The sequence below is a fragment of the Coregonus clupeaformis genome, chromosome 20, assembly GCF_020615455.1.
Source record: "Coregonus clupeaformis isolate EN_2021a chromosome 20, ASM2061545v1, whole genome shotgun sequence".
Taxonomy (NCBI): Eukaryota; Metazoa; Chordata; class Actinopteri; order Salmoniformes; family Salmonidae; genus Coregonus; species Coregonus clupeaformis.
Window position 1 is genome coordinate 59,530,085 of NC_059211.1, and position 26,682 is coordinate 59,556,766.

At 42.4% G+C, this 26,682-nt stretch overlaps 2 protein-coding genes across 2 annotated transcripts in view; both read right to left on the minus strand.

Annotated features, from left to right (window-relative positions):
- The window catches only part of LOC121538929 (nesprin-3), a 45,394-nt gene extending 29,782 nt beyond the window's left edge, over positions 1 to 15,612 (minus strand). The window contains exons 1-7 of the mRNA XM_045205833.1: positions 15,484 to 15,612; positions 9,993 to 10,148; positions 5,860 to 6,032; positions 5,398 to 5,536; positions 4,912 to 5,082; positions 1,344 to 1,499; positions 795 to 1,142 (exon numbers count right to left, since the gene is read on the minus strand). Coding sequence (XP_045061768.1) covers positions 795 to 1,142; positions 1,344 to 1,499; positions 4,912 to 5,082; positions 5,398 to 5,536; positions 5,860 to 6,032; positions 9,993 to 10,136 — 1,131 coding nt within the window. The 5' untranslated portion in view covers positions 10,137 to 10,148; positions 15,484 to 15,612. The remainder of the gene's footprint in view (positions 1 to 794; positions 1,143 to 1,343; positions 1,500 to 4,911; positions 5,083 to 5,397; positions 5,537 to 5,859; positions 6,033 to 9,992; positions 10,149 to 15,483) is intronic.
- Positions 15,613 to 15,993: 381 nt separating this feature from the next.
- The window catches only part of LOC121539586 (gamma-aminobutyric acid receptor subunit rho-2-like), a 37,301-nt gene continuing 26,612 nt past the window's right edge, over positions 15,994 to 26,682 (minus strand). Inside the window, exons 3-9 of the mRNA XM_041848203.2 lie at positions 22,940 to 23,007; positions 21,875 to 22,098; positions 20,724 to 20,806; positions 20,317 to 20,457; positions 19,770 to 19,922; positions 18,361 to 18,581; positions 15,994 to 18,053 (exon numbers count right to left, since the gene is read on the minus strand). Of these exons, the coding sequence (XP_041704137.1) occupies positions 17,703 to 18,053; positions 18,361 to 18,581; positions 19,770 to 19,922; positions 20,317 to 20,457; positions 20,724 to 20,806; positions 21,875 to 22,098; positions 22,940 to 23,007 (1,241 nt within the window). The 3' untranslated portion in view covers positions 15,994 to 17,702. The remainder of the gene's footprint in view (positions 18,054 to 18,360; positions 18,582 to 19,769; positions 19,923 to 20,316; positions 20,458 to 20,723; positions 20,807 to 21,874; positions 22,099 to 22,939; positions 23,008 to 26,682) is intronic.

Genomic DNA, 26,682 nt, shown 5'->3' on the forward strand with positions numbered 1-26,682 from the left:
CTTAATAAGGTTTTGTGAATCTGGGACCTGGTCTAGACACTGGGATAAAATGACTATACTAATCTTTTCACTCTTCTGCTAGCTTTTGTTTTTCAGACTGATCTCAATAATCTACTGTAGCTTCCGAGCCTCATCTCCTCTCCATCATCTACAGTCCTAAATGGAACGCTATTCCCTACATAGTGCACTACTTTTCACTAAAGCCCTATGATCTGATCTGAAAACACAGGACAGGTAAAAGCAATGTATTGAAAGCTTATGTAGGCATTTCCTTGCATCTGTCCAATTAATTGACATCATTGAATTGAAGGAGATTAGAAGAGGAAGGAAGCCACTTCAGACAATCAATACAAATCCATAGACTGTGGGAACCTGCCCCACAACAGCTACATTTTGACTGTGAGGATACAATACCAGCCCACAACCATTATCTTCTATGTCATCTCCACCACACCTCTCCCAAGCATGTAGCCAGAGGGCAAATTCCTGCAAGGTAATAGTTAGAGCAACTGCCGATGCCGTGTCCGACCCTTGTTATAGCTAGTAACTAAAGCTGTAAGCCATAGGGTTGAGGAGTGAAATTGACAGAGACATTGAAAGAGAAAAAGAAAGCAATGAACAAGGAAGGGGAAGGAGATAAGAGTGGAAGAGAGAAGGGTCTAAAAAGAAAGGCAGAGGGAAGACTGGAGAGAGAGAGAGGTAGAGGAAGACAACAAGGAAATGAAATTAGGAAGAGAGCGAGAGAAAATGAGAGCGAGAGATAGAACGAGAATGAGAGCGTGTATAAAACCCACCATGTACTTCCTCCACTGCCCAACCATCTGTTCCTCGGTCCTGTCTCCCTCCATGGCGGTCTCCAGGTCTCTGGTCAGTCTGTGGAGCAGGGCCTGGAGCTGCGCGATGTCCTCCCCCAGGCGCTGGCAGTGGCTCTGGTACTGGCTCTGGGAGTCTAGGCTGCTCCTCAGGCCCTCCCCAGCCTCACACAGGCTCTGTCGGAGCCTCTGCCAGGCCAAACGAAGCTCCTCCGCCTCCTCCTCCACCACCGCCGCCCCCCCGGGGGACGTGTTGGCCCGCACCGCCTCTGCCATGCCCTCAATGTGCTGCAGCATCCGCTCTTCACTGGCCACACTGTCGTCCAGGGTCTGACAGCGGGGAGAGGAGAGAGAGTTAGGCGGTGTCACTATTCTCCACCCTTCTCAATCTTCATTCAAAGTGCATTTAAAATCGCAACAAACTTTACAGACGGCAAAGAAAAGAGATTAATAAAAGAACAGTGATGTGACTAGGCTGAACTCTCATCTGTCCCTCCCAGGAGTCGTGTGACTAGGGTGTACTACTCTCACCTGTAGGGATCTGAGCTTGTTCTCGGCTGTGTCCTCTGTCTCAATAAGGGTGTTCAGCTCCTTAGCCTTGGACACCAGCCAGGCCTGGAACTTCAGGACGTAACTCTGGTACATTTGGTGCTCTTCAGCTATCTTCTGCAGCACCGACAGCCTCTCCTGTTGAAGGGGAAATCCACCACTTTTTATATTACGCATCATCTCCAGCACCATACCAGGGTCTACATACAGTATGTGAAAATGGCATTCTGTTTAAAAGATAAGACGAAAAGGTTGCAAGAAAACTTTTAGAAAAAAGCAACAACAAATGCTCTATGATAATAAACAGAGCTACAGACAGGGATAATAATAAAATGAAAGAAAACCATATCAATATGCAGTAGATACAGAACACGCGTATTGCCTTGAATAAAGGAAACCCATTGGAGTATTTGGTGAATAGTAGAATAGAATCTTATTCAGTGAGGGCCTATTAGTTTACAGTGCCATCAGAAAGTATTCACACCCATTGACTTATTCCACATTTTGTTGTGTTACAGCCTGAATTTAAAATTGATTAAATTGAGATTTTATGTCACTGGCTTACACACAATACCCCATTATGTTAACGTGGAATTATGTTTATTGACATTTTTACAAATTCATTAAAAATTAAAAGCTGAAATGTCTTGAGTCAATAAGTACTCAACCCTTTGTTATGGCAAGCCTAAATAAGTTCAGGAGTAAAAATTTGCTTAACAGTCACAAAATAAGTTGCATGGACTAACTCTGTAGGCAATAATAGTGTTTAACGTGATTTTTGAATGATTACCTCATCTCTGTACCCAACACATACAATTATCTGTAAGGTCCCTCAGTCGAGCAGTGAATTTCAAACACAGATTCAACCACAAATACCAGGGAGGTTTTTGAATGCCTCGCAAAGAAGGGCACCTATTGGTAGATGGGTAAAAAAAATAAAAAATAAAAATAAAAAGAGGCACACATTGAATATCCATTTGAGCATGGTGAAGTTTTTCATTTCACTGTGGATGGTGTATCAATACACCCAGTCACTACAAAGATACAGGCGTCCTTCCTAACTCAGTCGCCGGAGAGGAAGGAGACTGCTCAGGGATTTCACCATGAGGCCAATAGTGACATTACAACAGTTAGAGTTTAATGGCTATGATAGGAGAAAACTGAGGATGGATCGACAACATTGTAGTTATTCCACAATACTAACCTAATTGACAGAGTGAAAAGAAGGAAGCCTGTACAGAATATAAATATTCCAAACCATGCATCCTGTTTGCAACAAGGCACTAAAGTAATACTGCAAAAAAATGTGGCAAAGCAATTAACTTTTGGTCCCGAATTCAAAGCGTTATGTTTAGAGCAAATCCAATACAACACATTACTGAGTACCACTCTCCATATTTTCAAGCATAGTAGTAGTGGCTGAATCATGTTATGGGTATGTTTGGAGAAAGCACAGGCAAAATCCTAGAGGAAAACCTGGTTCAGCCTGCTTTCCACCAGACACTGGGAGATTAATTCACCTTTCAGCAGGACAATAACCTAAAACATAAATCTACACTGGAATTTCTTACCAAGAAGACAGTGAATGTTCCTGAGTGGCGTAGTTACAGTTTTGACTTAAATCGGCTTATACATCTATGGAAAGACCTGAAAATGGTTGTCTAGCAATTATCAACAATCAACTTGACAGAGCTTGAACAATTTTGAAAATAATAAAATGGGCAAATGTTTCACAATCCAGGTGTGGAAAGCTCTTAGAGACTTACCCAGAAAGACTCACAGCTGTAAAATCGCTGCCACAGGTGATTCTAACATGTATTGACTCAGAGCGCTGAATACTTATCTAATCAAGATCTATTAGCGTTTTATTTTTCATGAATTCTTCACAAATGTATAATTTATTGAATCCACTTTGACAGAGTATGTTGTGTAGATCCATTGTAATCCCACTTTGTAACACAACAAAATGTGGAAAAAGTCACGAGGTGTGAATACTTTCTGAAGGCACTGTAGAACTAGCTGGTTCTAGCTACTTTCAAAGAGTAGGGGAACAAATGTTCTCCTCTTTTGAGCAACAGCCTCCATGTGAAAGAGAATATAAATCATTAGAACGATATCCCCCCTTTGGACCAAACGCACGGCTCTGCCATGAGCTAAGCATGTTCAAACGGGCGAGGAGCGCCTTTGAAAGTAGAGACAGACAGGGAGAGGAGAGGACAGTTGTGGACTGTAAGATGTTTCAAAGAGCTAGATGAAACACAGAAAGAAACAGGAACGGCATTGCCTTGATTGTGTGACTACAGAAAAAGAAAGTCCACAACAAAAGAAGCTCGGCACAAATGGAAGAGTATTCACCAACAACGCTCAGAAACTAAAGTTACTAGAATCTGAGAACCTAGAAGTGAGTTACTGTACCCTGCAGCCTGTCTGGATGTGAATAACACCACTCAATAACAGCAACATGGTTTCAATCATTCTATTGTGTTCGCTATATAGCCTACCCCTACCCGGGTCCGGATCCAAAATTCTAATCATGTGACGGGTCTGGGTTAGATATGATTGTCACGGATCTTGGGTATGTGTAATTTTAACTGACTTGTCCGGAAGGACCAGTACAGATCCGAACGCGACTGCTGCAGTACAGAGAAATAGATGTAATCATTTTTGCTGCTGCACTTGCTTTTCACAAGAGTGGCGCGTGTAGCTTGTTGTTGGCCAATCATAAGTCATCAAAGCGGCAATAGGCTACAGTCATAGAGCCTCCATGTGTGGCAAAAGTTAGATATCTAATCAATGGAAAATTTTATTAAAATGGCGGAATTCAAAGTTAAAGGAGAAGGATAGGCTACAACAACCAAGAGCCAACAGGTTGGCTGCTACTTAATATTTTGAATGGAGTTATTCTTGTTCGTAGCTGTGTAGGACGAGAAAGCGCATGCCTCCATTAGCCTAGCTAGCTTAACTAGCTTCTCCCGGTTTGATGCAGTCAAGACAGGTAATACGTAATCATATTTGATGATAAATAACCTAGCTATGGCAGCTATTAGTCTACTATAGCGCGAGTCGGCTTGGTTGGTTGCTGTCTCTTGTCTCTTTCTCCGTCCTCCCTGCTCACCATGTCACTTGCTCACACTCACAGTAGCCTACACACACAGCACAGCCCCTAGACCATCACCTCTCTCTAACTCCTCTCCCTTGTGCTTTATCAGCTCCGGTTAACAAAGTAGCAGATCGGACCGGATCTGGATCCGACCAGGTCTATACGGAACAGATCTAGTTGTCCTCGGGTGCATTCGGAACGGGTCTCTATATTTAACAAATGTATTCATGCATATTGGGTCCAAGTGAGAAAGCCCCAGGTCCATTTCGCAACGGGTCCAACTTTTTGGACCCGTGAAGGCGTCTCTCGGTCCAACTTTTTGGACCTGTGAAGGCCTCTAAGCTCTATACAGGAATGCTAGCTTGGGTTTTGTGCAGAGAATTTGAGGGGATAGATGGAGATTTTGTATGAGAGTCATCAGAAAGCCTCCATTATACTGCACACACACACCTCAGCCCTGTCCCGTATGCTGTTGTATGCCTCTTGCAGTCTCTCCTGTGCCTCCTGGTCCACACTGGGGTCCTGGGTACGGTTGTGCAGTGCTGCAGCCTCGTCCAACAGCCTCTCCAACAGCATTGCCTGGCTCTGCACGTCACTCAGCAAGACATGCTGGTGGTCCACCTGGAAGACACACACGTTAGCTATTGTGTGCATCGGTTTATGCGCTCTCTATAGGAATGATTGGCAGCATTTGAAGGCTAGCTTGATGTAGCTAGGTTTATTATTCCTTATGACCAAACAGCCAGACTCAAAATATGGCAGTACAGTTGGGCTTCTGATATGGTATCAGTAGTATTACTTTATAGTCAGTATCCGTTGGAACCACGGCCTACCCTCTTCACTCACACTCTAGAGTTTCCAGACCTCTCTTCCCCTGGCTAAACATAGACATCACTATTGTTGACACCCAGGCCAGTGTCAGGTGTGTTCGCTCACCTGCCACAGTTTCTCCTTCACCCCCAGCTGTAGTTCCACCTCCGGCTCCAGACTGCGACGCACGCGGACCAGCCACATCTCAACCTCCTCATGCGCCTTCAGGTACTCACTCCAGTGCAGCCACACCCACTCTATCCGGCTGGGAAAGAGAGAGTAGTAGGGTGGGTTGAAGTGTAATGATAGACCATAGAAAAACAAAGAAAGACCTTAGAAAACGGTGTATGTACGGCCTAAACAAAAACAAGGCCTTCTGCCATGCCATTAACAATCAAATCTCTTTAACTGGACAAATGGAATGTATTCCCTCATGCATATATTACCCATGTGTGTGTAATATTTACTGATGTGACAGACAATAAAACTCATGGCAGTTCCTTTTTAAGGAGACATAGTAATTGAACTGCCCTTTTCAGTTGCCACAGAGGTCATTGGAGGTCATGGAAGAGATCATGGGTTAACTACCTGTGGCAGTGGATGATGTAGGTGCAGGTCTCCTCCCATAATGCTTTGAGCTCTTTGAGTCTGGCGTGGGTGTTGCTCCTGGTCTCCTGGTCTCCGTTCTGCAGTAAGACCTCTGCAGCCACCAGCACCATGTCCATCTTCACGCGACCCTCATGCTCAGACTCGTGGATTTTCTGTCCACCAATAACACACAGGAGATGCTTGATGAGATCATGAATTTTGGGCTGACAGATAATGTGGTCATACAGAAGCTTCCCTCGAGGGCAATGAAATTGAGTGAGTGGTGGAAGCAACTGAACGAAAATGGAAAATTGGACTCTGGTGTCACATACCAGGGTCCTACTGTATTACAGGGGTTAAAGGTGAGGGATCGGTTGTGGGCAGTCATAACAACAGCCATGCTGGAAAGAACAATGTGATAAGATGTATCCGAGCCTGCACAGTATGGTTCAGACTGGCTGAATAGTGTGAAACATGTCTTGGACCCTCGTTAAGTGGTTAGGGTTGGGTCTCATCTCTTTCTCTCTGAGCGAGTATGAATAGTTAGTTAGGGCTGGGTCTTGCTCACATCATCTCTCTCTGACAGTGTCAGTGGTTAGTTGGGGTCAGAGATGGGCAGTGTTTCTGTTACATGTATTTGAAATACGTATTTTAATTACTTCTGAGTATTTTGTATGTTGTATTATTACACTGGGCTGAAATACACTCCAATGCATTTTGCATCTCCAATGCAGGATACATTCGAAAGCTGTAATTTGTATTTTCAAAATACTTTTCTATACCATTTCTTTATAGCGGTTCACAATTTTGTGGCCCCCTTTCAGCCTGCATTGGTATCAAAAGTCTGATCGCACTACAGCGTGATAAGAGCGTCTGCTAAATTACAGTGCATTTTGGGAAGAATTCAGACCCCTTCACTTTTTCCACATTTTGTTACGTTACAGCCTTATTCTAAAACTGATTAAATTATTTGTTTTCCTCATCAATCTACACACAATACCCCATAATGACAAAGCAAAAACAGGTTTTTACAAAGGTTTTGCAAATTGATTAAAAATAAAAAATAGAACTACCTTATTTACTTAAGTATTCAGATCCTTTGCTATGAGACTCGAAATTGAGCTCAGATGCATCCTATTTCCATTGATCATCCTTGAGATGTTTCTACAACTTGATTGGAGTCCACCTGTGGTAAATTCAATTGATTGGACATGATTTGGAAAGGCACACACCTGTCTATATACGGTCCCACAGTTGACAGTGCATGTCAGAGCAGAAACCAAGCCATGAGGTCGAAGGAATTATCCGTAGAGCTCCAAGACAGGATTGTGTCGAGGCACAGATCTGGGGAAGGGTACCAAAACATTTCTGCAGCATTGAAGGTCCCCAAGAACACAGTGGCCTCCATCATTCTTAAATGGAAGAAGTTTGGAACCACCAAGACTCTTCCTAGAGCTGGCTGCCCGGCCAAAATGAGCAATCGGTGGAGAAGGGCCTTGGTCAAGAACCCGATGGTCACTCTGACAGGGCTCCAGAGTTCCTCTGTGGAGATGGGAGAACCTTCCAGAAGGACAACCATCTCTGCAGCACTCCACCAATCAGGCCTTTATGGTAGAGTGGCCAGACGGAAGCCACTCCTCAGTAAAAGGCAAATGACAGCCAGCTTGGAGTTTGCCAAAAGGCACCTAAAGGACTCTCAGACCATGAGAAACAAGATTCTCTGGTCTGATAAAAAAAACAAGATTGAACTCTTTGGCCTGAATGACAAGCGTCACATTTGGAACAAACCAGGCACCACTCATCACCTGGCAAATACCATCCCTACGGTGAAGCATGGTGGTGGCAGCATCATGCTGTGGGGATGTTTTTCAGCGGCAGGACCTGGGAGACTAGTCAGGATCGAGGGAAAGATGAACGGAGCAAAGTACAGAGAGATCCTTGATGAAAACTTCGGGACAAGTCTGTGAATGTCCTTGCGTGGCCCAGCCAGATCCCAGACTTGAACCCGATCAAACATCTCTGGAGAGACCTGAAAATAGCTGTGCAGCGACACTCCCCATCCAACCTGACAGAGCTTGAGAGGATCTGCAGAGAAGAACGGAAGAAACTCCTCAAATACAGGTGTGCCAAGCTTGTAGCGTCATACCCAAGAAGACTCTGTTCTTTTAAAATCTAAACCTGTTTTCGCTTTGTCATTAGGACTATTGTGGGTAGATTGATTTTTCAAAAATAATCAATTCTAGAATAAGGCTGTAACGTAACAAAATGTGGAAAAAGGTCAAGGGGTCTGAATATTTTCCCTAATGCACTGTAACTAAATGTAAAATGTACTGTATATGTAAAAATGAACAATTGCAAAGCATGCTGAGTATTACTCTAATGAGCTCCGCCCCGAAACAAGGCCAATGACAATACCCAGTGTGCTTTGCAGTTGTTCATTTTCAAATATACAGTACCAGTCAAAAGTTTGGACACACCTACTCATTCAAGGGTTTTTCTTTATTTTTACTATTTTCTACATTGTAAAATAATAGTGAAGAAATCAAAACTATGAAATAACACATATGGAATCACGTAATAACCAAAGAAGTGTTAAATCAAAATATATTTTATATTTGAGATTCTTCAAAGTAGCCACCCTTTGCCTTGATGACAGCTTTGCACACTCTTGGCATTCTCTCAACCAGCTTCATGAGGTAGTCACCTGGAATGCATTTCAATTAACAGGTGTGCCTTCTTAAAAGTTAATTTGTGGAATTTCTTTCCTTCTTAATGCGTTTGAGCCAATCAGTTGTGTTGTGACAAGGTAGGGTTGGTATACAGAAGATAGCCCAATTTGGTAAAAGACCACGTCCATATTATGGCAAGAACAGCTAAAATAAGCAAAGAGAAACGACAGTCCATCATTACTTTAAGACATGAATGTAAATCCGGAACATTTCAAGAACTTTGAAAGTTTCTTCAAGTGCAGTCACAAACAATCAAGCGCTATGATGAAACTGGCTCTCATGAGGACCGCCACAGGAAAGGAAGACCCAGAGTTACCTCTGCTGCAGAGTTATATGTTCATTAGAGTTACCAGCCTCAGAAATCCGCAATTAACTGCACCTCAGATTGCTGGCCAAATAAATGCTGTCCTTTGGTCGGATGAGTCCAAATTGGAAATGTTTGGTTCCAACCGCTGTGTCTTTGTGAGACGCAGTGTAGGTGAATGGATGGTCTCCGCATGTGTGGTTCCCACCGTGAAGCATGGAGGAGGTGTGATGGTGCTTTGATGGTGACACCGTCTGTGATTTATTTAGAATTCAAGGCACACTTAAACAGCATGGCTACCACAGCATTCTTCAGCGATACGCCATCCCATCTGGTTTGCGCTTAGTGGGACTATCATTTGTTTTTCAACAGGACAATGACTCAACACACCTCCAGGCTGTGTAAGGGCTATTTGACCAAGAAGGAGAGTGACGGAATGCTGCATCAGATGACCTGGCCTCCACAATCACCCGACCTCAACCCAATTGAGATGGTTTGGGATGATTTGGACCGCAGAGTGAAGGAAAAACAGCCAACAAGTGCTCAGCATATGTGGGAACTCCTTCAAGACTGTTGGAAAAGCATTCCAGGTGACTACCTGAGAGAGAATGCCAAGAGTGTGCAAAGCTGTCATCAAGGCAAAGGGTGGCTACTTTGAAGAATCTCAAATATAAAATATATTTAGATTTGTTTAACACTTTTTTGGTTACTACATGATTCCATATATGTTATTTCATAGTTTTGATGTCTTCACTATTATTCTACAATGTAGAAAATAGAAAAAATAAAGAAAAACCCTTGAATGAGTAGGTGTGTCCAAACTTTTGACTGGTACTGTACATATACATTTTGGTCATTTAGCAGACACTCTTATCCAGTGCATTCAAAAAAGTTTCTCTAACCGTTACTGAGAATGTTGTTGCTGTACGCCCACTACTTGCAAATGTATTTTAGTATTTTAAAATACATACATTTTAATTAAATACAATACAAAAGTATCTTATATTATATTTTGATACATTGGTCTTTAGGGTATTTTGTAGTAATTTATTACCATCCCTGGTTGGGGTTCCGTGTCAGTGGTTAGGGTTGGGTCTCACCTCTGTCTCTCTGAGCCTTGCCTGCAGGGCGGCCCGGGGGCCCTGGGTGTTGTCATTGACCCGGAGCCTCTCCTGGACGGCCTGCATCCAGGACAGAGCTGCCTCCAGGCTCTCCGTAAACTCCTGCTGCTCCTGCTGAGTCATGTGGGAGCCAGACTGAGGCAAAACACAGAGAGGAGAGAGAGGTTTGGTCTGTATATAGTGCATTGGTAACTGAAGATTTGTCAGGTGATGGACTGGAGATGGGCTTGTTTGACATGGCAGCCAAAATAGCAGGCAACGGCAGACTGACTGATCTACAATTCACCTTGCATCATAAATAACCACTCATTATTTCACAATTTACCCACAATTCATCAATTAATCTATGCTTGCCGTCATGACTACTATGTTGGCCACAACACAGAAGAGAAATTATACTGCTCCATGTTGTTTTTCTCTTGTGTTGCAACCAACTCACAGCTGCGTATTCAGGATGTAACGGTTTCTTTAGAGAAGATATGGCTATACTTTACTAGGGAGGATCTATCACAACACATCTGATCAAGGAGACACCACCACAAAATAAATCATTGAACTGATGTAATCATCATACTTCAGTCAGTGCTGCACTGTTGACTCCTGCTTTGAAGGAGAGGGTGTTACGTTATTGCGCTCACCAGACAATATAGCATATCTATTATGTGTGTGAACATAACATCTACGACACCCAACAATGATACTGGTAGTGTAATAAGGTGTATTTGACATGATGGCTTAACTCAAAGTCTCGCTGCAGACCTTGTCCATGTGATGTCTGTCTGATTGAAAAATGTTGTGCTTTTAACAGTGGCGACCCGTCATTCAGGGCAGGTGGGGCAGAGCTCCACATGTTTTGAGCCACACATTTTTAGCAAAAGAAATACAATTATAATAATAATGCCTGTTTTGCATGTTATTTTGATATTAATACGTGTCACATCAGTTTGCAAACAATGTAAAAAATAAATAAAAATCATTGACTTATAAAGTTGTATACAAACATGGTCTCTTTTTTGCTTTCTTGAGTAAGGCAGCTCCAAAATGCAGGTGTTTCAGCCAAGCTCAGTGCTTTCTGTGGTGGTGGGGCAGCCAGCGGAAAATACGGAGCGTAGGGGTTGGTAATGTTCTCTAGTTGCGCCGTGATTGGCTCAGTGTTCTGTCACTCATGGGAACACTACTTCACCGCCAAATCTAAGGGTAGAGCTTGAAAATTCAAGCCCCTTGGGTGCTGCCATAGAGTTACATTAGAAGTGCCCATCCAAGAAGGCTCAAGGTCATTGGCCACAGACAAAATGGCGTCAAATCACGTTATATCCACAGTAGCTTTGTTGGACTGATCATGTCAACATCATACTTTCAAAATCTTAGCTGCAGTCATTATCATGAATCAAAGTCGACAATCTACTGGCAAATCCTTTTTAATCCTTGTCATATGAAGAGAAATAATGAAGAGAAATTACAGATAAAACATATCGGTGCTCATCGGCCATTGGACATAAACATTACACAACAAGTTGGAAATTGCAAATTCAACAATGAGTGGTTTGGAATGAATCAGTGGCTACATTAACTGCAAGCATTGCAAATCACTAGCCTGCTATTCAGTGGAGTGGGTGTGTGGTCCCATGGGTCTCTTTTCCAACCTTATAATGATAAACATTCAACATTGGCCATGCTGTCAATCTAGCATGATTTCTGCCACGCTCAAAACAACTGTTAACTCGAACTGGGAAATCTGATTTCAGTGAGTTCAAGACAACTGGGAACTCGGGGGGAAAAAACGAGCTCCGACTGGGAAATACGTTTTCAACGGTCATCCAACTCGGAATTGTAAGTCGGGAACTCAGGCCTCTTTCTAGAGCTACAACCTGAAGATCACTGACATCATCATGATTCGACCTTGTTTTTTTCCTGAGTTCCCAGTTTTCTTGAAAACACCATAAAGCCAGAGAATGCCAGACTTTGATGACAAAGTTTAATGACAACATTTGCCCACGAAGGACCGCCGCGCCACCTTCCTGTTCAAGTGAGCACAGCACAACAAGGTGAGTCCAAAAATGTATTGTATGCTGCTGCATAAATTATGTAAAATGCCAGGGAGATATGTGTACTGTAAAAAAAACAAAAAACAAAAAAAATAAGCTAAGAAAGTAATACTATGTTGTGTAGTAAGCTGGTAGTAGCCCATGTGCCTCACCCTAATTATTTCTTCTATTTTCCCCTGTTAATTTCACCTACTGTTCTGACTTGGTTGTGCACATGTAGCCTATAACCTGTTTTAGAGAAATGTAATCATCAAATATTGTAAGAGCTTTCATTGTCTGCTTACAGTGCTATGAAAAAGTATTTGCCCCCTTTCTAATTTTCTCTACTTTTGCATATTTGTGATACTGAATGTTATCAGATCTTCAACCAAAACCTAATATTAGATAAAGGGAACATAAGTGAACAAATAACACAACAATTACATATTTATTTCATTTATTTCATAAACAAAGTTATGCAACACCCAATTCCCCTGTGTGAAAAAGTAATTGCCCCCTTACATTCAATAACTGGTTGTGCCACCTTTAGCTGCAATGACTCCAGCCAAATGCTTCCTGTAGTTGTTAATCAGTCTCTCACGCCGCTGTGGAGGAATTTTGGCCCACTCTTCCATGCAGAACTGCTTTAACTCAGTGACATGTGGGTTTTCAAGCAGGTTTTAAACTGCTCGTTTCAAGTCCTGCCACAACATCTCAATTGGGATTAGGTCTGGACTTTGACTAGGCCATTCCAAAACTTTCAATTTGTTGCTTTTTAGCAATTTTCGTGTAGACTTGATTGTGTGTTTTGGATCATTGTCTTGCTGCATGACCCAGCTGAGCTTCAGCTTCAGCTCACAGACGGATGGTCTGACATTCTCCTGTAGAATTCTCTGATGCAGAATTCATGGTTCCTTCTATTAAGGCAAGTCGTCCAGGTCCTGAGGCAGCAAAGCATCCCCAAACCATCACACCACCACCACCATGCTTGACCTTTGGTATGATGTTCTTACTGTTGAATGCAGTGTTTGGTTTTCGCCAGGCATTACTGGCCATGTCGTCCAAAAAGTTATCCTTTTGAATCATCTGTCCATAGAACGTTCTTCCAAGAGTCTTGATGATCATCCAGGTGCTTTTTGACAAACTTGAGTCAACTTTTTGGACGAGATGGGTCCCATTATGCCTGGCGAAAACCAAACACTGCATTCCACAGTAAGAACATCATACCAAAGGTCAAGCATGGTGGTGGTGGTGTGATGGTTTGGGGATGCTTTGCTACCTCAGGACCTGGACGACTTGCCTTAATAGAAGGAACCATGAATTCTGCATTAGAGAATTCTACAGGAGAATGTCAGACCATCCGTCTGTGAGCTGAAGCTGAAGCTCAGCTGGGTCATGCAGCAAGACAATGATCCAAAACACACAATCAAGTCTACACGAAAATTGCTAAAAAGCAACAAATTGGAAGTTTTGGAATGGCCTAGTCAAAGTCCAGACCTAATCCCAATTGAGATGTTGTGGCAGGACTTGAAACGAGCAGTTCAAAACCTGCTTGAAAACCCACATGTCACTGAGTTAAAGCAGTTCTGCATGGAAGAGTGGGCCAAAATTCCTCCACAGCGGCGTGAGAGACTGATCAACAACTACAGGAAGCATTTGGCTGGAGTCATTGCAGCTAAAGGTGGCACAACCAGTTATTGAGTGTAAGGGGGCAATTACTTTTTCACACAGGGGAATTGGGTGTTGCATAACTTTGTTTATGAAATAAATGAAATAAATATGTAATTGTTGTGTTATTTGTCCACTTATGTTCCCTTTATCTAATATTAGGTTTTGGTTGAAGATCTGATAACATTCAGTATCACAAATATGCAAAAGTAGAGAAAATTAGAAAGGGGGCAAATACTTTTTCATAGCACTGTATATGCCCCCATTTATTTATCCTACGGTTCTGACTTGGTGTACAGGGAGAATAATGTAAGAACGGCCCATGTTCTGAATTCTGTCGATGTACATTTCAAAAGTGCTGAACAAATAGTTACATTGACTACATCCGTCCTAGCTCGCTCATTAATGTCTTAATCGAAATTACGGATTGCCTCTTATTCGCATGTCCTCCCCTTATGCTATAGTTTGTACATCTCAATTGTCAGTAGAAACCACATTTTTTAAAGCAATTCAGCCATATCAGCTATGTTTTTTTTAAAGGCAATAAATGAGACTAAATTAACTGTTTCGTTGCCAGACAAGGCTATGCTGATAGCCAGGTGTACCAGTGGTAAGGTGTTGGGACTCTGCTGTTGGGACAGCTTTAGGCCCTAACAGTTTGTGGGCACCATTATAGCGCAATTAATGTCTTGTTTTGTGTTGTGTAGTGGTTTTGCTGGCATGCAACCCTCATTATTATTTATTTTTTTGCCCCACCAAGATTTACATGCTAAAATCGCCACTGGCCTTTAAACAACACCGAAATCTTTGTTTCTACTATGCTAAAATCTGTTTCTACTAGGCTAAAATCTATTTTTCTACTAGGCTAAAATCGATGTTTCTACTAGGCTCCTCTCTCAAGGGAAGTTCGATCCTTGAATAGAATAGAGTGCATTGTATGCCTAGTCATGATAATACAATGTTAGGAAGGAAAGAAGGGGTGGTTTGAAGACACATGGGCACCACAGCTCTTATTTTATTTACAGGTCAGAAAATTAAGCCAAACCCATTTTCCTGAGTGACTCATTTTTCCCGCCACGTCAAAACTCCCCTTCCCCCTTTTAGGGAAGTTATACTCAACTGTGGATCTTGTATGTTCTCTACCGATCCACAATATAGAATAACAGAACAATAGAAAGAACAAACACCATAATATAGTAAAAATGTACACGTTATATTAATGGAGAAAGTAAACTATACTTACGTTTCAAAGCCAATAATAGTCTAATAGACAAACTTAAATGTACTTTGAGAGTTTACGGGTGGCTACGCTCCGCCCCGCCCCGCCATCTGTTGTTTGACAGCTCGCGCGTCGTAAATAGACTCCCAACATGATCGATTCATTTCACACTCTCGCTACATTGCATCAGTCCCAGGTGGCGTTATACGTGTGTGTATTGACTGAAACGATTCGGATCTGCAGTCGTTGACCCAAGACTTGATAATTTGCGTGTATCCAAATAACTTTTATGGAACTAGCCTAACGACTGAAACGGCAAGCTATTTCGGGACGTTTTCAAACCTATATTATAATAGAGACTTCGATTTAAAGCATATTGGGATATAGGCCTACAAATGGAAATGTATATATATAATGTGAGGCTACTGAAGTCTGACAAAGTGATATTGTGACGATGGAGTCATAATACGTTTGTCATCATGCTATTTACCGTACAAATATCCATATCACGAACAGCCCTAACGATAACCGAAATAATAGTCGATATGAAATGACTTACCGATTCCTGTGCATCTGGTGAAAGTAACAACTAGCGTTCCTGTCCACAAATGACCTTATATGCACTGTAAACTTGTAGCATAACGCAGGAAGTGTAGGAGAGGCCTCTGCTATAGCTGCATAGGCTAGCTTTACCAGATTTAGCCAGACGAGAGCAGCAAATCCGCAGAGCAACTGATAATCGTGGGGTGTGATTGTACTACGTCAACAATTCAAACTGAAAGGCGCGCCCGAAAGAGCTAGACAGTTACTGTGGGCTACTGGACTGTCTGATTGACAGAGCAAGTGTGTGTGAAGGGGACCCCAATTGCAGTCCGTCTTGTCCTTGACGAATGTGTTAAACACACTCGTATGATGGACATAGTTTGCGTCCCAAATGGCACCCTATTCACCAGGGCCCATACCCATACTGCTCCAATACAGAAGGAACACCAGTAAATGAAATTGAATAGGATACAGGAGCCAGGGGAGGGGGGAGTTTAATAGTCTTTGAACAGTTGTAATGCTTGCAACAAACAACATAAATGCGAACAGCAACATATAAAACACATTTAATAAATAATATTTTAATACCACCAAATTATACAATAAATACATTATTTTATTTTCATAATGAACAATATCAACATGGGGATAAAGGAAAATAGTTTCCCCTACTGACTCCCTATTAAAAATGGAATGGCTAAAGTAGTATTATGGTTTCACAAAACTAATGTGAACTGTTGTCTAGTGAAGAAATAGCCTACAGCTGCATTTATTTAAAGCTAATTTCTGCTCACACATTGACATAAAAAAGTGTTTACTAAAAGCTGTTCCAGCCATAGAATTAGAATGAGAGAATAGAATCATTCATCTAATTTTATGGTTCCAGCTTCTCACCTGACTATTAAAGCCTCAAGTGGTCAAAATAAAAGTATATTTAGTTTTAGGCAAAAATCATCTATACTGTACATTTAAGATCAATATCTCAAGCCAAGCCATGTGTTGCCTGTCGTGGCTGTAGCTTGTTAAGGTATGATGGCATGGGACACCTTAGATGTTTTTAAACATGTAATTAATTCCATTAACCTTTATTAAGTGCTACAGTGTATTTGCTTTTAGATTTATATCTTTACATTGTAGACCTACATTCTTTTTTTACAATGGCATGTAACCATACAATGTGACCATATGAGAGGTATCAGAAAAAGGAAAATACATATCTATACACGATTCCTCAGTTCCTTTACTTTATACAGTAGGCTACAAATGTGCCAGTAACTGTTGTTCACAGCTTGAAAGGCTCTACGTTGTTGTTATTGTTGTTGTGCTTTAATGACTTCACAGCTGTTTTAGAACCACTGAGAGAGACCTCACTTGAACCACAAACCATTATATATACTGTAGTATATTACATCAATTACATCATAACATTTCACATACGTATGTAGCAGATGCTCTAATTCAGAGCATTGTGTGCATCCCAAATGGCACCCTATTTCCTATATAGTGCACTACATTTGCCCAGAGTAGTCCACTATAAAGAGAATAGGGTGCCATTTTGGACGTAACCATCAAACACCACTCTGTTAAACACGGTTTCAACAGACTGAACTGGTACTTAGACCTGAATGTCAAATAGACCTGAATGAAAAGCTAACAACATTGTAGACACACCTCTGTTGCCAAATGCCAAGCCCAGAGTACAAAAGACTTGTTGAAATAATAGTTATTTGGACAAAATAGTTTTTAAACAACAGCTGATACGTACTTGCAGAACAATCAATTACCCTGTGGACTCGATTGAGAGAAATTCACAAGCTACAGTTGGATGATGAAGAACGTCTCTGTCTCTCTCTGGTGCTTTTCTCTTTGTCCATCAGTGCCAAATATCCACATAGAACTCAGTCTCTGTCTCTCAGACTTTCACAATCTCCCTCGTCATTCGCGAGTGAGTTACACTTACCTTAATATACATAATAAACATAAACCCATATATATCAGTCTCATATGGGCCAATACCCCAGTGAGACCAGTCAGTAGTCCATCCAAATATTGGCCATTAGTATCAAATGTCCATGTAAACCCCAGTTACAGTCTCTCTTAGCCTTTCTCTTGTCCTTGACGAGTGTGTTAAACACAGTTGTATGATGAACATAGTCTGTGACCCAAATGGAACCCTATTCACTACATAGTGCATCACTTTTGACCAGGGCCCATACTGCACCTATACAGTAGACCCTACGCTCCTATACAGTATGAACACCAGTAGATGAAGTTGAATAGGATATAGGAGCCAGGGAATAACATCCTGGAGTACTTGTCGATGGCGTGTGTATTCTGGATAATTTTGAGGGCCCGGATACCTTTCTTCTTGGTGGTTGTGGACTCGCTACTGACAGACAGGTGGACCACCATGTGCTCCCCAGGAGGCTGCTTCTCGGTCATCACCTCACGGGGCATCTCCACGTCCTCCTCGGGCACCATAGTTCCTGAGGTGTAGCCGGCCAGGCTGTTGGTGTCCGCCTCGCTGTAGGTCCCGTCTAATATCATGGTCCTCGTCTGGGACATGCCACAGGTGCAGGGCAGCGACTGCAGGGCAGGAGAGAAGGTGAGGGAAAGATAGAGCTTATGCCAGGAAAAATGTATCTAAACTAATTTGAGATGCATGCCTGTAATTTTTTAATCATGCATGTCAATGAGACATTTGACCAAACATTAATGTGTTAGCATGTGTTAGGTTAGGCCCTAAGAAAAGAAGAGGAATTCTAATGTGTCAGCAGTGTCTCGCAGTCAACCAAAGTGCATGAAATTAAGAGCAAACTGTATTCACAAGAGATATTCAGTTACTCTTAGAAAATTGTCTTAGATACACACTACTGTGGTAGCATCTCATTACCTGTGACCTGGCCCTCTCCCTTATCTCGTCTCTCATCTTGCGTTCCCTGCGGTCCTGCACAGTGGACAGGTAGTTGACGGCAGCGTACTCCAGCACGGACAGGAAGACAAACACGAAGCTGACCCACAGGTAGATGTCCACAGCCTTGATGTAGGACACTCTGGGCATGGAGGCGTTCACTCCAGTGATGATGGTGGACATGGTGAGCACTGTGGTGATACCTGCAGGGGAAAGGAGAAGACAATAAAAAAAAGTTCAAGTCTGTTGGTTTAAAAAAATATATATATATATATCTCCGCACTGCTAAAGCTAACTCTCTCTCCTCTGCTCACGTCCTTCTAGACCTATCTGCTGCCTTTGATACTGTGAACCATCAGATCCTCCTCTCCACCCTCTCCGAGTTGGGCATCTCCGGCGCGGCTCACTCTTGGATTGCATCCTACCTGACAGGTCGCTCCTACCAGGTGGCGTGGCGAGAATCTGTTTCCGCACCACGTGCTCTCACCACTGGTGTCCCCCAGGGCTCAGTTCTAGGCCCTCTCCTATTCTCGCTATACACCAAGTCACTTGGCTCTGTCATATCCTCACATGGCCTCTCCTATCATTGCTACGCAGACGACACACAATTAATCTTCTCCTTTCCCCCTTCTGATAACCAGGTGGCGAATCGCATCTCTGCATGTCTGGCAGACATATCAGTGTGGATGACGGATCACCACCTTAAGCTGAACCTCGGCAAGACAGAGCTGCTCTTCCTCCCGGTGAAGGACTACCCGTTCCATGATCTCGCCATCACGGTTGACAACTCCGTTGTGTCCTCCTCCCAGAGTGCAAAGAGCCTTGGCGTGACCCTGGACAACACCCTGTCGTTCTCCGCTAACATCAAGGCGGTGACACGATCCGTCACCACCTTCCGGAGACACTTGAAACCCCACCTCTTTAAGGAATACCTGGGATAGGATAAAGTAATCCTTCTACCCCCCCCCCATACCCCACCCCAAAGAAGAAAAAAAGAAAAAATAATTGTAAAGTGGTTGTCCCACTGGCTATCATAAGGTGAATGCACCAATTTGTAAGTTGCTCTGGATAAGAGCGTCTGCTAAATGACGAAAATGTAAATGTAAATATGGAATGGGGGCTACCAGAATAGAGTTCAGACATTTCTATAAGTTTCAGAGTATTTTTGAATATGTATTCTTTCTTGTAATCGTACAACACCAATATATCTTCATCAGGTCTGACAAAGACGGCTTTAATGTTTGAAGCTCGATGCTGAAAACCATTGTGATACTTACACAATACCACCAAAAGCCTGAAATGTGGCAATGAGGAGAATAAGCAGCACTAGAGAAGACATAAACTGTAAGACTTCTGAGCTATTGGTAGCTATTACACCACCATAATCGTACCCAGCGAGACGCGGGCTGGGACGGCCCTGTGGTCTATCCAGAAGGACACCCAGGACAGCATGACCATGAGGGTGGCAGGGAAGTAGGTCTGGAGCAGGAAGAAGAAGATGTGTCTCCGCAGGGTGAAGTTGATGTACAGACGATTGTACCAGCCTGTACAGGAAGACACAAAACAAAAGGAAAGTATCGGTCAATAATATCATGGGAATATCAATGCTTATGATTCCCTCCATGTGGTTATTGTGATGATGACTTAAATGACTGTGATGATGTCACGTTTTATTTTACTCTAATCTAATTCATCTAGCTGGGAAAAACTCACTGTGTATTGGAGTTTTTAACTGAAATCATGTCATGTAGTGTGGTTGTTTCCTGTGCCAATACCTCATTGACCACTGATCGTGATCACTAATCTTAGTCAATACCTTTAGCTCAACCAAAATTACCCTATTTGTCCGTAACATTGATAATGCTGTCTTAACTGTACTGTACTGTACTGTACTGCACTGTACTGTACTGCACTGCACTGTAATGTACTTTACTGTACCTGTGCTGCTATAGAACGCCAGGTGAGAGGTGGTGTGGAACTTCTGGATGAGGAACTGAGACAGGGAGATACGGTCGTCCGTACTCAAGGACTCATCCCCACTCTTCCAGTACAGCATCAGATCCTCATCCGTATAGGCATCTGGGGAGCACAACCAACATTAGATATTTTCTCCATAATATTGTTCTGTTTGTGTATTTACTGTAATCAAAAAGACAACATTTTGTGCCCAGGGGGAAAAATCCTAACCAGAGATATCGTAGACATTTGAGTACATCATCTATTGATGTCAAATGGAGATTTCTGTGTGTATCTTAGTTAGGATTCCTCCCTTTATAAAAAATAGTGAGAGGTATGACTGTTTCAGCCTTAATAGTAGTTAATAGTAGTTGATGACAGTTACTCACAGCTCTCCAGCTCCAGTGAGCAGGTCTGGGTGTCCAGAGGGAAGCGGCTGAAGTCCATGTTACAGGCTGCTGTCACTGTCACCCTGTACAGTAAGGACAATACAGATCCATGATGTGACATCAACTAAACTAAGATTCCCCCATGAGCCTGTTTGCAACACATAAGATTCATTGTAGAGGTTCCGCAATGTATGCTATTTTCAAAGTTGTATGGTATTTGCTCTTTTTGCCTTCTGGAATAAATAAATAGAATGACATAACTTTGAAAATCTCATTTTTGGAGTGTGGACTCACTACATACACTGTACATATACACTGAATCACCTGTTTACAACACCAAATAAAGTGGGTCCTTTCTGTTGCCTTTACTATTTCATACAACCAATTCAACACTGACTATAACTGTATGTAGTAGACGATCTGAAAAAACAGGGCCACTTTCATGAATAACAATAAGCATGTTCTCAACCCATTAGAACACAATTTGTGCATCCAATGTCTGGTGAATGACTTTGGGAAGCATAATAGAACAATCTATCTGGCATAAATAACAACTTAGTAGTACCTTCACATTTTGGCCTAGTTTTCAAAAACAGATTTTTAAAAACATCATCAGCCAGAAGCACATTTCTAATTTTAACAAACAACAGAGGCAAAATGCAAATGAATCTTCTTGTCTAGATGTCATCCTACATCCTGCACAGAACCATGTTATTTTTAGTATTAAAAGTTAGGATACTATTAATATTCTAAACATGTCAACAGCTAAGTACATAATCCCAGTATTGAGAATTTTAGGAGTCGATCACTTTGTAGCAGGGGAGGCGAATCGTGGCAATGGAAGGCCACAGTGTGTGAAGGCTTTTGCTCCATCCCAGCGCTAGCACAGTCAATTCAAAATGAATTTAAAATTGAATTAACCCCAACCCTGCATTGCAAAGAATGACCCATACCATAAGGTTGCGAAATTCTGCTAACTTTACAAAAATGCCCAGGTTTTCCAGAAATTCCAGGATTCCAGGATTCTGGATTTCCTGCTTATTCCCTTCTGATTCCGGAAATCTTCCAAACAGGATTTCTGGAAAACATGGGTATTTTGGAAAAGTGACTGGAATTTTGCAACCCTAATCCCCAAAGCATCCCAGACCCACCTCAGGCTGTAGAGGACGTGTCCGTCGGGAAAGACCCTGAGCATGATGTTGTCTGTGGTGGTGTCGTGGATGAAGGATCTCTTGGAGTGCACAAAAAACACATCTGGAACCCAGATCTTCTTCACCAGACGCCCGTCGAATGTCATGCTCTTATTGGTGGAGCTGGTGAAGGTCAGGCGTTCGTCCTTCCAATAGTGTCTCAGGTACAGGGTCATGGTGAAGTCCTATTGGAACAGAGAAGGGGAAAGTTATGCATTGCCCAGTACCCAGGGTGCGTGGACCAATATAATGGTCTAAAATGTAGAAACTTTATGATGCAAAATGAAAGAGCCCAGTGATTGTGCAAAACTATTCCCAGTGAATCATCTTAGTCATATATCATACATAACTATGCTATTGAGGTCATAAGGGGTTGAGTTATCCCAGTGAGTAAATTACACAAATCAATGTAGAGCTTTGACTTTGAGAAAAGTGCTACAGTTTATACATGTAAATAGAAATCATTCACCCAGCTGTCAGTACTTACAGCACTTTGGGTTGAAATTCTGTTGGGGCTGAAATTAAGTGTAGCCTGAAAGTCAATGGTCAGAGCAGTCTCTTTGATTTCTCTGCAACCTCTCATGCCTCTTGGGTTGAGCTCCACCACAAAGAGACTCAAACCTCTTCCTCCTCAGCCTTAACCCCCTCCTTCTCCGCTTCCTCCTCATCCCCCTCCGCCTACTCCGACTCCTCACTAAACCCCTAAAGTAGATATCATCCCTCTCTCACTCCCTATTTCACCCCTCTCCCTCTCACAATTTGTAATGACTAGCAACAGTTGGGAGTACCCATCATTATGATGACCATCTGCATGGTAAACAAAGACTATCCAAATGTTACAGTCTGTTAGATAAGGGATTTAGCTAGCCAAAAAATACCAACAAAACGTGTCCATATGGATCCAGGAAGCAATGACATAAGTGTTAATGATGTGGGTATTTTACTATAAATTTATTTCAACAACGCGCAGTTGGAAGTTTTTGTGTCATAACTTGGTAGTACAAAAATGGGTTAACCTAAACCTACCATGTCTACTTCTGAGATACTGTCCAAGCTTTCTACTTGTACGTCCACTCCGACTGGAATAGCCGGGCCTGGAAAACAAAAAGAAAGAAACCACATAGAAAAACATGTGTGAAGTTAAAAACGTTGTATAATTGGGTGCAGAAATAAAGTACTGGGGAGAAGCAATATTCGTTGTGCAGGCCTCTCAATCCTTTATCTCAGTATTATTTCTTAGTCCAGCACCGCTATTCTTAAATTTAAGATGTGCATATCACCCTCTTTTTCTTCCGACAAACTACAGTATGCCATGTCAGGTGGCTCATAGATTGTGATACCTGGGTACAGTGATTGAGCTGGATTCTCCTACAGGCAATTAGGGGAACGATCAGCTTTGAACTTGAAAGCAAAATCGTTGCACGGTGATGACTCACTCATCATTGACCTGACTCAGTCTAGTACTGTAGACTTAAATGGGAGCGGAAACGAAGGGATTTAGAACCAATTCCGCTGGCTGAAGGCAGAAGTGAAAGGATCAAGCCAAATTACACAACTGCACTCAGAAAAACCTCTGACTGTATATACTCTGTCTTTCATGTAATGACCTTGCAGTACCTCTGTTCCGTCGTCAGGGCCCAGCAGTGGTATTTTGGTATTGGTACTTTATTAGGATCCCCATTAGCTGTTGCAAAAGCAGCAGCTACTCTTCCTGGGGTCCACACAAAACATGAAACATGACATAATACAGAACATTAATAGACAAGAACAGCTCAAGGACAAAACTACATAAATTTTTTAAAAAGGCACACGTAGCCTACATATCAATACATACACGCAAACTATCTAGGTCAAATAGGGGAGAGGCGTTGTGCCGTGAGGTGTTGCTTTATCTGTTTTTTGAAACCAGGTTTGCTGTTTATTTGAGCAATATGAGATGGAGCGGAGTTCCATGCAATAATGGCTCTATACGCTTTCTTGAATTTGTTCTGGATTTGTGGACTGTGAAAAGACCCCTGGTGGCATGTCTGGTGGGGTAAGTGTGTGTGTGTCAGAGCTGTGTGTAAGTTTACTATGCAAACAATTTGGGATTTTAATGTTTCTTATAAAAAGAAGAAGTGATGCAGTCAGTCTCTCCTCAACTCTTAGCCAAGAGAGACTGGCATGCATAGTATTTATATCAGCCCTCTGATTACAATGAAGAGCAAGACTCCGCTCTGTTTTGGGCCAGCTGCAGCTTAACTAGGTCTTTCCTTGCAGCACTGGACCACACGACTGGACAATAATCAAGATTAGACAAAACTAGAGCCTGCAGAACTTGCTTTTTGGAGTGTGGTGTCAAAAAAGCAGAGCATCTCTATTACGGACAGACCTCTCCCCATCTTTACAACCATTGAATCTATATGTTTTGACAATGATAGTTTGCAATCTAAGGTAACTCCAAGTAATTTAGTCTCCTCAACTTGTTCAACAACCACACCATTCATTACCAGATTCAGCTGAGGTCTAGAACTTAGGAAATTATGTGTACCAAATACAATGCTCTTAGTTTTAGAGATGTTCAGGACCAGTTTATTAGTGGCCACCCATTCCAAAACAGACTGCAACTCTTTGTTAACGGTTTCAGTGACTTCATTAGCTGTGGTTGCTGATGCGTATATGGTTGAATCATCAGCATACAGCATACATGGACACACATGCTTTGTTTAATGCCAGTAGCAGGTCATTGGTAAAAATAGAAAAGCGTAGAGGGCCTAGAGAGCTGCCCTGTGGTACACCACACTTTACTTTTGTCACACACAACCGAATACAACATGTGTAGACCTTACAGTGAAATGCTAACTTACAAGCCCTTAACCAACAATGCAGTTTTAAGAAAAATAAATGTTAAGTAAAAAATAGATGAGTAAAAAATGTAAAATGAAAAGAAATAACAAATAATAAAGAGCAGCAGTAAAATAACTGTAGCGAGGCTATACAGTGAGTGAAAAAAGTATTTGATCCCCTGCTGATTTTGTACGTTTGTCCACTGACAAAGACATGATCAGTCTAAAATTTTGATGGTAGGTTTATTTGAACAGTGAGAGACAGAATAACAACAGAAAAATCCAGAAAAACGCATGTCAAAAATATTATAAATTGATTTGCATTTTAATGAGGGAAATAAGTATTTGACCCCTCTGCAAAACATGACTTAGTACTTGGTGGCAAAACCCTTGTTGGCAATCACAGAGGTCAGACGTTTGTTGTAGTTGGCCACCAGGTTTGCACACATCCCAGGAGGGATTTTGTCCCACTCCTCTTTGCAGATCTTCTCCAAGTCATTAAGGTTTCGAGCCTGACGTTTGGCAACTCGAACCTTCAGCTCCCTCCACAGATTTTCTATGGGATTAAGGTCTGGAGACTGGCTAGGCCACTCCAGGACCTTAATGTGCTTCTTCTTGAGCCACTCCTTTGTTGCCTTGGCCGTGTGTTTTGGGTCATTGTCATGCTGGAATATCCATCCACGACCCATTTTCAATGCCCTGGCTGAGGGAAGGAGGTTCTCACCCAAGATTTGACGGTACATGGCCCCGTCCATCGTCCCTTTGATGCGGTGAAGTTGTCCTGTCCCCTTAGCAGAAAAACACCTCCAAAGCATAATGTTTCCACCTCCATGTTTGACGGTGGGGATGGTGTTCTTGGGGTCATTGGCAGCATTCCTCCTCCTCCAAACACGGCGAGTTGAGTTGATGCCAAAGAGTTAGATTTTGGTCTCATCTGACCACAACACTTTCACCCAGTTCTCCTCTGAATCATTCAGATGTTCATTGGCAAACTTCAGACGGCCCTGTATATGTGCTTTCTTGAGCAGGGGGACCTTGCGGGCGCTGCAGGTTTTCAGTCCTTCATGGCAATTGTTTTCTTGGTGACTATGGTCCCAGCTGCCTTGAGATCATTGACAAGATCCTCCCGTGTAGTTCTGGGCTGATTCCTCACTGTTCTCATGATCATTGCAACTCCACGAGGTGAGATCTTGCATGGAGCCCCAGGCCGAGGGAGATTGACAGTTCTTTTGTGTATCTTCCATTTGCTAATAATCGCACCAACGGTTGTCACCTTCTCACCAAGCTGCTTGGCGATGGTCTTGTAGCCCATTCCAGCCTTGTGTAGGTCTCCAATCTTGTCCCTGACATCCTTGGAGAGCTCTTTGGTCTTGGCCATGGCGGAGAGTTTGGAATCTGATTGATTGATTGCTTCTGTGGACATGTGTCTTTTATACAGGGAACAAGCTGAGATTAGGAGCACTCCCTTTCTCCTAATCTCAGCTCGTTACCTGTATAAAAGACACCAGGGAGCCAGAAATCTTTCTGATTGAGAGGGGGTCAAATACTTATTTCCCTCATTAAAATGCAAATCAATTTATAACATTTTTGACATGCATTTTTCTGGATTTTTTTGTTGTTATTCTGTCTCTCACTGTTCAAATAAACCTGCCATTAAAATTATAGACTGATCATTTCTTTGTCAGTGGGCAAACGTACAAAATCAGCAGGGGATCAAATACTTTTTTCCCTCACTGTATATAGGGAGTACCGGTACAGAGTCAATGTGCAGGGGCACAGGTTAGTCGAGGTAATTGAGGTAATATGTACATGTAGGTAGAGTTAAAGTGACTATAGATAATAAACAGAGAGTGGCAGCAGCGTAAAAGAGGGGGTGGGGGGGTGGGGGGGGACAATGCAAATAGTCCGGGTAGCCATTTGATTAGCTGTTCAGGAGTCTTATGG